This window comes from Lynx rufus, unplaced genomic scaffold (genome assembly GCF_022079265.1).
Source record: "Lynx rufus isolate CCGP_SWC_20201006 ecotype Redwood Valley unplaced genomic scaffold, mLynRuf1.p SCAF_62, whole genome shotgun sequence".
In the NCBI taxonomy this organism is placed as follows: Eukaryota; Metazoa; Chordata; class Mammalia; order Carnivora; family Felidae; genus Lynx; species Lynx rufus.
This window is the reverse complement of record NW_025814881.1, coordinates 202,582-215,801: the sequence shown is the minus strand read 5'-3', so window position 1 is coordinate 215,801 and position 13,220 is coordinate 202,582. Positions and strand designations below refer to the sequence as shown.

The window sequence follows — 13,220 nt, the reverse complement described above, 5'->3', positions numbered from 1 at the left end:
AAAAAGGCTCTCTCATCCGCGGGTGATTATCCTAGACAGTGTTTTCTAGGGAGGGACTCCCAGATGTGGCTGAGAGGGAGGGACTGGAGGCACTTTATGGGCTATTGCTAGGTCCACAGATTAGACTGTAGTATGTATGCCTGTTACCTGATGCACGGGTAGGCAAGGCTTTTCCTCGGTCCCTCGGAATATGGTGCTAGATTCCCACAGCTCCCGCAAAGGTAGTTTTGCCCTTGGTTGGATAAGATGCCAGTTTGTTGTAGGTGGGGAGACGCAATAAGGTACATCTTACCCAGCTATGATAATGATATCGCTCTGACAGATGGGCATTTTAAAAGTAGTTTTGCCCCTAAGATATTTCCCTGACTTCTTCTTTCATGTTATATGGACCTCATGCTATTTTAAAACTTTGTTGAAATGAAGCATTTTTATATTTAAAAGAAAAGCCGAAAATACAGCACAAATCTAGTTATTACTCCCATGTCTGAGTCAGAATTTCTTTCCTGACTCTTACTACTTGGTTCCATGTATCTTATGGTTTTTTTCCAAGTTCCTAAAAGTATACTTTTCCTTTCAAGGCACCTGGATGCCATCTATGTAATCTTTGTGCTTACATTCTAATCTCTAAGTAAATGGTATTCTCCCGTTTCTTTTCCTGGTGACCTCTCCTGTTTATTTTCCCTCTTCAATAAAGCCTTTCTTGTTCTCACTTACAGCTTTTCACATGTCAATTCTTACAAATCACATTGTATTATAGTTGTATATTTGTCTGTGTTTGAAGCAACAGATGAGTATTTCCTTGTATATGGTTGGTATTTCAGCACTGTTCTCTGAATTAATAAATTAAGTCAGATGGGTAAAATTCAGAACTTGATGAAAATTGTCTTTTTATTCTTTGTCAGTAAAATTATTAGAAAACATTGGCTGTTTTATGGCTTTTTAATGGCTTTTTCTTTAAGGAGTGAACCTGGTTTACATATGAAGAAGTTAAAGGAAGGTGAAAATGAAAAAGGGACATCAAAAGGATCTGTGATCACACCAGTGTTGAAGAAGGCCGATTCCCTAACTGGTGGTCCACTACAAAAGAATGATGGCAGCCATTTCAGTGAAAAGGATCAGCATGAAAGCAGGTAAAATCTATAAATTCCTTATGTGCCTGTGAAGGCATTTTAGCAGTGATTACCTTTTGTGGAAATAAGATGCTGTAGTGTAGGTAGGTCCAAGCTAAAGCAAGAAATACTCAACATATCAAACACACTGCTTGAAAAGTTATGATGAGGGTAAGTGACTTTGTCAAGGAGCAGTTTCAGTAGTCACCATGGAAGCATGGAAGATGAGTAAGTGTAAACAACTCCTTAGAGCATTTTAATTGGGAAAGGTAATAGAGAAATGGATGATAACTGAAAAAGAATGTGAGTTGCAAAGGCATTTTCTTGCTCTTTTTATTTTAAGATGGGAGCTTTTAGAGTATGTATGCTGTTGGAAATGATCCATAGAGATAGACATGGTTAGTTAATTTAACTTTGTTTGTGTTTCCAAACATTAGGAAGTTTGTTGAGTGTATTACAGTATCTTTTAAAGATTATAGTCATTGTCTTTAGTACTCCTATTCATGTAATTTTGTGGAAGAGGTTGGTTTATTCAGAATTGGTTCCACAATGGGGTATTCTCCTGTAATTGAATGTGCAGATTTAAAAATATATATATGTATGAATGCAAGTATGTGTGTGTATATATATATATATATATATATATATATATATATATATACATGCCTGTGTATAAATTCTATATGTATATATAAGTATATGTGTGTGTATATATATACACTCACACTTATAGTAAATGTATGCAAACACTGAGGCCATTCTGAATAGAACTAATCCTTCCTTGATGATTTTAGATATTCAGTGCCTTTGATAGCGTCATGAACAGCTGTGATTTTGTTAGGGACTTGAAAGTATCTGGTTATATCAAGTTAATATTTATTTATGTTCTGGGGAAAGGGGAAGATTTTGTTTATTTACAATTGGAAAATAAACTAGTAACCCATCACAGATTATTCCTTTTGGACTGGAAAGCTCTAAATTACAAAAACCATGCTTCCTGTACCAGCAGTGTCATTGACACAGATTATATGTTCAATAAGTATGTGTTGAATGTGGGAATAAACAGTTGAATGAACGAATGAATGCCTGTTGATGAACTTCTCTAGAAGAAGCAAATCTGTAGTTTATTGAAAGTAGATTTCCAATATTGCCTAGGTATGGAGTCTCTTAAGAGAACGTGTAAGATTCAGAAATTGTTATATACAGCTATGGCTAGAAATAGAACAATAATGTAGATTCATTTGCTATTATATTAGTTAGAAACACTTAAGTATTACTTTAACCACATGTTATGAAACACATGCTTTGAAGGCACATTCCTGGGTTTGAATTCAGGGTCTGTTCTTGGCCAGCGATTAGGGCTTCTTGGGCAAGTCACTTCGACTTTCTGTGCCTCATTTTCTTCCTGTGTAAAATACCGACTATAATAACCTACTTCATAAGATTGTTGTGGGGCTTCAAATACCTTGAAGACATGTAAAGTGCTCATAGTAATGCCTAGAGAGTAGTTGCACAGTGAGTCTTCAACACGTTAATATCACGATTGTTAAAAAGGCGTCCTTTCATATAGGGACTTAACTTGCACTTTCCAAGTAGGTTTTAGTGCTAGGAAAAGCTTATTTTTAGTAAAAATGACAACAACAAAAACAATGGTATCATGCCTATCAAATAATGCAAGTCGCATTAGGATTTTCCTTTGCTTTTGTTAGTTTTTATCTAAATTTAGTACTTTGTTGTTCTCACTTCAGCAGCACATATATTACAACTGGATACGTCTAATCCTTCGTTAATATTAACAATAGCATATTTTCTATGCTGTTTAATGTTACTCTATTGTTTAATCCCCTTTGTAGAGATTTAGTTTCAAATGCAGAGATTTTATATCAGAAACAATTGGGTTAAATATTCTTTGTATTTTAAGTATTTAATATTTGCCTGAAAAGAATTGTTGGGTTTTTTCAGGCCTGCAAAGAAAATTTCTAAGAAGAAGAACAAGGTAAGAGAAATAGACAATGTAATTTTATTTTATTTATTTATTTATTTTATTTTTATTTTATTATATTATTTTGATAAATATTTATTAAAGATATTGTTGAGTGGTAAAAAAATACTTTATGAAAGATGTAGTGAAAAAATAGAAAATCTTCCTTTGTTGTAGAGACATTTGCTGTGAAAAAGGTACTTAGAAATACTAGCTATTGATAACGGTGTCTTTTTGATAAAAATCCCTTCTTTTAAAAAGTCTCTGTGCTTTCGCTTTTAAATGTTTATTCACTTATTTTTAAAATGTATTTTGAGAGAGAGCACGCACAAGTGGGGGAGGGGCAGGGGGAGAGGGGGAGAGAGAATCCCAAGCAGGCTCCATGCTGACATTGTGGAGGTCAACATGGGACTCAAACTCAGGAACCCTGAGGTCATGACCTGAGCCACAATGGAGTCGGATGCTCAACCGACAGAGCCACTCAGGTGCCCCTGTTTTAGCTTTTATAAAAAGATGGGTATTTATCACTTCTCTACACCTTGTATATTTTATAAATATTTGGGGGACATTTTGAAATGGTATTCTTTATTTGTAGGTCAAAAAGGAAATTACTTCTATGGATGACCTTGTCGACTTCATTCAGTCATCTGAATCTGAAACAGCCTCAGAGGATTGTGAGTTGCCTTACTCTAAGAATTTCATGTTGCTGATTGAACAACTTGGCATGGATTGTAAAGGTAGGAAGCCTTTTTACGTATATGGCTGTAGTCATATGTGCACACCTTGCCTAGTACTGCACCATAGAACACTGCTGTATTGTAGAGCTGCTCATCTCAGAAATATGTTTTATATTAAAATCAAAGGAGAACTATTGTATCCTCTCAGCCAAAGAGTCATCATTTCTACTGTACCTTTCTCAGTGGGAATGGCACATCTAACGTGTTTGTTAACTCTGCTTCTCTTCTGTGCCTTCACCCAGGTCAGGTCATTATTTTTCCCCTACGTGACTGAAATAACCTCAGGACCGTTTTCCCTGCCGTTCAACCTCCCAGGACCTTGGTCTGCACTGCAACCATAATCATTATATACTTTAAAAAATGTGTATTTCATCATGTTACCTCCTTGCTTAAAGCTTAGCTGTTACTTCTCATTGCTATTAGGTTAAAGGCCACGGTCCTCTGGCTTCATCTTGTATTGTTTGACATCCTTCTTTCCGTCTGTGTCTTATCCACTGTTTTAGACGTTTCTTCCTGTGAAAGAGCTTGTCGTTTCCAACAGCTTTGGTTAGGTAAACTGCACATATGTGAAGTGTGTCATTTGATAGTTTTGACATATGTTTACACGTATGAAACGATAACCGCAATCCAGACAGTTAACATATTCATCACCCTGAAAAATCTCATGTCCCTTTCTATTCCCTTATTATGAAGCTGCCAAATCGTTTTCTAAAGGAGTTATACTGTTTTCCATTCCCACCAGCAGCCTGTGAGAGCACCAATTCCTACATACATATTCATGACCACTTAGTATTGTCAGCTCTTTAAATCCTAGCCATTCAGATGGATATTTTATATATCATTATGGTTTGAATATACATTTTGCTAATAACTGACGATGTTGACCATATTTTCACATGCTTGCTTGCCATCTGTATATCTTCTTTGAATTGTCCAAATCTTTTTTTTTTATTTTAAAAATTTGTTTGTTTTCTTACTTGTTGAGTTTTCAGAATTCTTTGTATATTCTAGACACAGTTCCTTCTTATTTTGTTTTCTTTTTGTCTTTTTGTGGTTGTTTTTGTTTTTGTTTTCCATTGAGGCATTTTATTTGCACATACGTATTACATCCCTAGAAAAAGAATCCCAGGATTTCCCCTTCTGTGTGTTTTCATCTTGCTTCTTCATGGTCCATGACTGTAGCTGAGGTGGTCAGTATAATGAAACCAAACTGAACAGATTATTCTGCCATTTTTCTAGATCTTTGCATTGTCCATCAGTTCTGGGGCCAGTCACTCCATGCTTGCTTAACCTGCCTGTGAGGTTCACGACAATTTTCCCAACTCTGTGATCATCAATGATTTTAAATTCACCAGTGTAACCATGCTTCATCATCACAGTTAGAAAGTGGACAATGTCTGTGGAGCACGGCCTAGTAAGAACCTGGCGTTTGCTTCTCTTTTCAGTATTGTTATGCTTTGGGGAGCATCTGCCACGACATTCACATGCATCATGATGGTGGCACAGAAAGATGGTGGAAAGAGCTAGATACAGTTCCTTTATCACCTCTCTTTTTTTTTTTTGCAAGGTTTTTCTTCTCCCAGTCTCTGACTTTTCCTTCTCTCAACAGTGTTTTTGAAGAGCAGTTTTTCTTTTTGGTGAAGTCCAGTTTACGCATTCATTTGTTCTTGTATGATTGTTGCTTTTGGTTTTCATATCTAAGAAATCTTTGCCTAGCACAAGGTCACAAAGTTTTTCTCTCATGGTTTCTTTTAGAAGTGTTATAGTTTTAGGTCTCACATTTAGATCTATGACCCATTTTATATTCTTTTTTTTTATGATATAAAGTATGGATACAAGTTCATTCTTTTGCATATGGATATCCAGTTGTTCCAGCACCATTTATTGGAAAGGCTGTGTTTTCTCCGCTTTATGCCATTGTTCCTTTGTCATAATCAGTTGGCCATATATGTGTGGGCTTATTTATGGGCTCTATTCTGTCTCATTGATCTCTTTGGCCATCTTTGTACCAATATTATGCTGTTTTAATCACTGCCAGTTTATAAGAATTTTTGAAATCACGTAGTGTTAGTCATCCTGCTTGGTTCTTTTCAGTGTTCTTTTGCTACACTGGATCCTTTGCATTTCCACGTGAATTTTAGAATCAGTTTGTCAGTTTCTTAAAAAACAAACAAACAAACAAACAAACAAAACCCCAACTCTGGTGGTCTTCAGGAAATGAAGTTTAGATTATGTTGAATCTACAGATTTATTTGGGGAGAACTGACTTCTTGACAATATTGAATTTTTTAACCCCTGAACAGAGGATATATCTCTCCCTTGATATAGGTCTTTTAAAATTTTCTCAGTAATGTTTTGTAGTTTTTAATGTATAGGTCTTTCTGTCTTTTATGATATTAACTGTGATTATTTTTTATTTTCAGTGCAGTTGTAAATAATATATCTTAAATTTAAATTTTTTTTGTAATGTTTACCCTTGAGAGAGAGACAGAGCATGAGTTGGGGAGGGACAGAGAGAGAGGGAGACAGAATCTGAAGCAGGCTCCAGGCTCCAAGCTGTCAGTACAGAGCCGACATGGGGCTTGAACTCACCAACGTTGAGATCATGACCTTAGCCAGAGCCCAGCGCTTAACCAACTGAGGCACCCAGGTGCCCTGAAATTTTAATTTTTGATTCTTTATAGCAAGTATATAGAAATACAGTTGATTTTTGTGTAATGATTCTGTATCTTCCAACCTTGATAAATTTATATGTACACATATATTTAAAATTTTTAACGTTTTATTTATTTTTGAGACAGAGAGAGACAGGGCATGAACAGGGGAGGGGCAGAGAGAGAGGGAGACACAGAATCGGAAGCAGGCTGCAGGCTCTGAGCCATCAGCCCAGAGCCCGACGCGGGGCTCGAACTCACGGACCCTGAGATCGTGACCTGAGCTGAAGTTGGCCACTTAACCGACTGAGCCACCCAGGCGCCCCTACATATATTTAATTTTAGAGAGAGTACATGAGCAGAGGAGAGGGGCAGAGAGAGAGAGAGAGAGAGAGAGAGAGAGAGAGAGAGAGACAGGGAGAATCTTTTTTTTTTTTTGACGTTTATTTATTTTTGGGACAGAGACAGAGCATGAACGGGGGAGGGGCAGAGAGAGAGGGAGACACAGAATCGGAAACAGGCTCTAGGCCCCGAGCCATCAGCCCAGAGCCTGACGCGGGGCTCGAACTCACAGACCGCGAGATCGTGACCTGGCTGAAGTCGGACGCTTAACCGACTGCGCCACCCAGGCGCCCCGAGACAGGGAGAATCTTAAGCAGTCTCCATGCTCAGTGCGAGCCTGACATAGGGCTCCATCCCATGACTCTGGGATCATAGCCTGAGCTGAAATCAAGAGACACTCAACCGACTGAGTCATCCATGTGCTGCTATAAATTCATTAATTCTAGTAGCATTTTTCTTCATTCTGTCAGATTTTCTACATAAGCAAAGTTCATTAAAATTCATTTTTAATTACTATTTTACTAACAATGGTAAATATTGTAGACTTGTAGCCAATACATTCTCTGTCGCAACTAAACAGCTTTGCCATTGTACTATAAGGGCAGTCAATAGATACTGCATACATTAATGGACATGGCTGTATTTTGATAAAATTTAATTTACCAAAATAAGTAACGTGGCCCACAGGTGGGAGTTTGCCAACTTCTATTTTGTGACCATGTCATTGCGATAGAGACAGTTTCACTTCATTTTCTATTTGGATGTCCTTTGTTGCTTTTTCTTGTTTGATTGCGTTGGCTAGAACTGCTAGTATAGTGCTGAAGAGAAGAAGTCATTCAGTGAATGGCCTACTTGTCTTCTTCCTGATCTTCTAGGAAATGCGTTCAGTTTTTTACCATTACATGTAACGTTAGCTGTAGAGTTATCATGACTTGTTTTGTTTTGTTTTGTTTTAAGTCATAATTGAAGTTCCCTTGTATTCCAGGATTGCTGAAAGTTTTTATCTGGAATGGCATGTTGAATTTTGACAAGGGACTTATTTTACCTACGGAGATGATCATATAATTTTCCTTTTTTAAAAGTTTGTTAATATGGTGACTAACACTAATTGGTTTTCGAATCTTAAACCAACTCTGCATTTCTTGGATAAACACCATTTGGTCATAACAAATTATCCCTTAGTGTATTGTTAGATTCCACCACCCCCCCCCACACACACGGCTATAGTTTAATTAATTGATTAATTAATTAAATATAATTTATTGTCAAGTTAGCTAACATACAGTGTATATATTGTGCTCTTGGCTTTGGGAGTATATTCCCAAGATTCATTACTTATGTACAACACCCAGTGCTCATCCCAACAAGTGCCCTCCTCAATGCCCATCACCCATTCTCCCCTTTCCCCCACCCCTCCATGAACCTTCAGTTTGTTCTCTGCATTTAAAAGTTTCCCATGGTTTGCCTCCCTGTCTGAAAAGATTTTTCCCTCTTCTGTTCCCCCATGTTTTTCTGTTACGTTTCTCAAAATCCACATATGAGTGAAAACATGATATCTGTTTTTCTCTGACTGCCTTATTTCACTTCACATACTACCCTCCAATTCCATCCATGTTGTTGCAAATGGCACGATTTCATTCTTTCTCACTGCCAAGTAATATCCATCGTATATATGAACCATATCTTCTTTACCCATTCATCAGTTGGTGGACATTTGGGCTCTTTCCATAATATGGCAATTGTTGATAGTGCTGCTATACACGTTGGGGTACATGTGCCCCTATGAATCAGCACTCCTGTATCCCTTGGGTAAATGCCTAGTAGTGCAATTCCTGGGTTGTAGGGTAATTCTATTTTAATTTTTTGAGGAACCAACCTCCACACTGTTTTCCAGAGCAGCTGCACCAACCCTGCATTCCCACCGACAGTGCAAGAGAGTTCCCATTTCTGCACATCTTCACCAACATCTGTTGTTTCCTGTGTTGTTAATTTGATCGACTCTGACCGGTGTGAGGTGGTATCTCAATGTGGTTTTGATTTGTATTTCCCTGATGATGAGCGACCTTGAACATCCTTTCATGTGCCTGTTGGCCATCTGGATGTCTTCTTTGGAAAAGTGTCTATGCATGTCTTCTGCCCATTCTTTCCCTGGATTATTTGTTTTTCAGGTGTTGAGTTTGGTAAATTCTTTATAGAGTATGGATGCTAATCCCTTATGTCATTTGCAAATATCTTCTCCCGTTCCATTGGTGCCTTTTAATTTTGTGGATTGTTTCCTTTGCAGTGCAGAAGCTTTTTACCTTGATGAGGTCCCAATAGTCCAATTTTGCTTTTATGTCCCTTGCCTTCAGAGATGTGTTGAGTAGAAGTTGCTGTGGCCAAGGTCAAAGAGGCTGTGGCCTGTGTTCTCCTCTAGGGTTTTGATGGTTTCCTCTCTCAAATTGAGGTCTTTCATCCATTTTGAGTTTATGTATGGTGTAAGAAACCGGTCCAGTTTCATTCTTCTGCATGGTGCTATCCAGCTCTCCCAGCACCATTTGCTAAAGAGCCTATCTTTTTTCCATTGGATACTCTTTCCTGCTTTGCCAAGGTTTAGTTGGCCATACATTTGTGGGTCCATTTCTGGATTCTCTATTCTATTCCATTCGCCTTTGTGTCTCTTTTTTGTGCCGATAGTATACTCTCTTGATGATTGCAGCTTTGTAGTAGAGGCTCAAGTCTGCGATTGTGACGCCTCCAGCTTTGGTTTTCTTTTTCAACATTACTTTGGCTATCTGGGATCTTTTGTGGTTCCATACAAATTTTAGGATTGTTTGTTCTAGCTCTGAGAAGAGTGCCAGTGCAATGTTGATTGGGATTGCATTGAATGTGTAGATTGCTTTGGGTCATATCGACATTTTCATAATATTTCTTCTTCCAGTCCGTGAGCATGGAATGTTTTCCCATTTCTTTGTGTCTTCTTCAATTTCTTTGATATTTTTTTCTATAGTTTTCAGGATACAAATCTCTTATATCTTTGGTTAGGTTGACTTCTAGGTATTTTATGGTTCTTGTTGTAATTGTTAAATGAGCTCAGTTTCTTGATTTCTCTTTCTGTGGCTTCATTATTGGTATATAGAAGTGCAATCAATTTCTGTGTGTTGATTTTTGTATCCTGTGACTTTGCTGAATTCATGTATCAGTTCGAGCAGCTTTTTGGTGGAGTCTTTTGGGTTTTCCATGTCGAGTATCATGTCATCTGCGAAAAGTGAAAGTGTAACTTCTTCTTTGCCAATTTGGATGAGTTTTATTTCATTTTGTTGTGATTGCTGAGGCTAGGACTTCCAACACTATGGTAAACAACACTGGTGAGAGTGGACATCCCTTTCATGTTCCTTATCTCCTGTGGTGGGGGGGGGGGCGGGAAGTTCTCTGTTTCTCCCCATTGAGGATGCTATTAGCAGCGAGCTTCTCATATATGGCTTTTATGATGTTAAGGTATGTTCCTTCTATCCCAACTTTCTTGAAGGTTTTTCTTAACAAAGGATGCCGTAGTTTATCAAATGTTTTTTTTCTGCATTTTATTGACAGGATCATATGGATGATCGTATCCTTTCTTCTATTAATGTGATGTATCATTTTAATTGATTTGTGAATATTGAACCAGCCCTGTAGCCCAGGAATGAATCCCACTTGATCATGGTGAAGAATTCTTTCATACACTGCCGAATTGGATTTGCTAGTATCTTGTTAAGAATTTTGGCATCCATGTTCATCAGGAACATTGGCCTGTCATTCTCCCTTTTAGTGGGGTCTCTATCTGTTTTGGGAATCAAGGTAATGCTAGCTTCACAGAATGAGTCCGGAAGCTTTTCTTCCATTTCTTTGTTCAACAGCTTGAAAAGTATAGGTATTAACTCTGCTTTCAATGTCTTGTAGAATTCCCCTGGGAAGACTTCTGGCCCAGGACTCCTATTTGTTGGGAGATTTTTGATAACTGATTGAATTTCTTCGCTGGTTATGGGTCTGTTCAAATTTTCTATTTCTTCCCATTTGAGTTTGGGTAGTGTGTGGTTGTCTAGGTATTTCTTCCATTTCTTCCATGTGGTTGTCCATTTCTTTCAGGTTGTCCAGTTTGTTGGCATATAAATTTTAATAGTATTCTCTAATAATTGAATTTCTGTGGTGTTGACTGTGATCTCTCCTCTTTCATTCATGATTTCATCTCTTTGGATTCTCATTTCTTTCTGAGAAAGCTGGCTAGGGGGTTATCAAGTTTATTTATTCGTTAAAAAAAAGCAGTTCTTAGAGTCACTGATCTGTTCTACTGTTTTGTGTTTTGCGTTTTGTTTTTTGGTTGTTGGTTTTTTTTTTTTGGATTCTATGGTGTTTATTTCTGCTCTAATCTATTATTTCTTCTAATGGCTGTAGGGTTTCTTTGCTCTTCTTCTTCTAGTTTCTTTAGGTGTGAGGTTCGATTTTGTGTTTTGGATTGTTCTTATTTCTTGAGAAATGCCTGGATTGCAATGTGTTTTCCTTTTAGGGCTGCCTTTGCTGCATCCCAAAGGGTTTGGACTGTCATGTTTTCATTTTCGTTTGCCGCCATATTTTTTTAATTTCTCTTTTCATCGTCTGGTTGGCCCATTCTTTCTCCAATAGGATGTTCTTTAACCTCCACGCATTCAGAAGCTTTCCAAATTTTTCTTTTGCTTGATTTCAAGTTTCATAGTGTTGTGATCTGAAAATTTGCATGGTATGATCTCAGTTCTTTTATATTTATTGAGGGCTGTTTTGTGACCCACTGTGTGATCTGTTTTGGAGAATGTTCCACGTGTACTCGAGAAGATTGTGTATTCTGCTGCTGTTGGATGAAAAGTTCTGAATAGATCTGTCAAATCCCTCTGGTCCAGTGTATCATTCAAAGCCTTTGTTTCTTTATTGATTTTCTGCCTAGATGATCTGTCCATTGTTGCAAGGGAGTATTAAAGTCACCTACAATTTCCAAAAGATTATCAATAAGATTGCTTATGTTTGTGATTAATCGATGTATATATTTGTGGGGTCTCTAGTTGGGGCCACCAACATTTATAATTGTTAGCTCTTCTTGATGGATAGATCCCTTAACTATGACATATTGCCCTTCTTCATCGCTTGTTAGAGTCTGTAGTTTGAAATCTCATCTACGTATGGCTACTCCAGCTTTCTTTTGACTTCCAGTAGCATAATACATGGTACTCCATCCCCTAACCTTCAATCTAATGGTGTCCTCATGTCTAAAATAAGTCTCTTGTAGACAGCATATAGATGGGTTTTGTTGTTGTTGTTTTTAATCCATCCCAATACCCTGTGTGTTTCGATAGGGGCATTTAGTCCATTCACATTCAGAGTGATTATTTAAAGATATGGATTTAGTGTCATTGTGTTGTCTGTAGGTTTCATGCTTGTGGTGATGTTTCTGGTCCTTTGTAGACTTGGCAACATTCCATTCACATAGTCTTCCTGAGGATCTCCTGCAGGACTGGTTTAGTGGTCATGAGCCCTTTTAGTTTTTGTTGTTCTGGGAAAGCTTATCTCTCCTATTCTGAATGACAGCCTTGCTGGAGAAAGGATTCTTAGCTGCATATTTTCCTATTCAGCACATGGACTTTCTCCTACCATCCCCTCCTGGCCTGCCAAGTTTCAGTGGACAGGTCTGCTACTACCCATATGTGTCTACCCTTGTAGGCTAAGGCCCGTTTGTCCCTTGCTGCTTTCAGAATTCTCTCTTTCTCTTTGTAACTTGCCAGTTTCACTATGATATGCTGTGGAGAAGACCTATTCCTGTTGAATCTGAAGGGAGTTGTCTGTGCCTGCTGGATTTGGATGTCTGCTTCCTTCTCCAGATTAAGGAAGTTGTCACCTGTAATTTGTTCAAGTAAACCTTCTGCCCTTTTCTCTCTCTCTTATGCTGGAACTTTGATGATATGGATATTATTACATTTCATTGAATCACTTAGTTTTCTAATACTCCCCTCATGGTCTAATATTTTCTTATCACCCTTTTTCTTGGCTTCATCATTTTCCATAATTTCATCTTCTATGTCACTTATTCTCCCCTCTGTTTCCTCCATCCTTGCTATTACTGCATCTAGTTTATTTTGCATCTTATTTACAGTATTTCTTCATTGTTGTGACTATTTCTCAGTTCCTTCATCCCTGCAGCAATAGATTCTCTCCTGTCTTCTATGCTTTTTTTGTAAGCTCAGCTGTTAATCTTACAACTACTATTCTAAATTCTTGAGCCAGTATATTTATTGTTTATATCTGTTTTGAGCAGTTCTCTAGCTGTCATTTCTTCCTGGAGTTTCTTTTGAGGAGAATTCTTCCATTTCATCAGTGTTCAGTACTTTATGTGTTTTCCTAGTTGTCATGTGTCCTG

At 37.7% G+C, this 13,220-nt stretch overlaps 1 protein-coding gene and 1 pseudogene across 1 annotated transcript in view; one reads left to right on the top strand and one right to left on the bottom strand.

Annotated features, from left to right (window-relative positions):
• The window catches only part of LOC124500926 (ankyrin repeat domain-containing protein 26-like), a 105,145-nt gene that overhangs the window by 55,314 nt on the left and 36,611 nt on the right, over positions 1-13,220 (top strand). The window contains exons 12-14 of the mRNA XM_047064790.1: positions 960-1,130; positions 3,072-3,105; positions 3,686-3,827. Of these exons, the coding sequence (XP_046920746.1) occupies positions 960-1,130; positions 3,072-3,105; positions 3,686-3,827 (347 nt within the window). The remainder of the gene's footprint in view (positions 1-959; positions 1,131-3,071; positions 3,106-3,685; positions 3,828-13,220) is intronic.
• On the bottom strand, positions 4,887-5,320 carry LOC124500918 (40S ribosomal protein S15a-like; annotated as a pseudogene).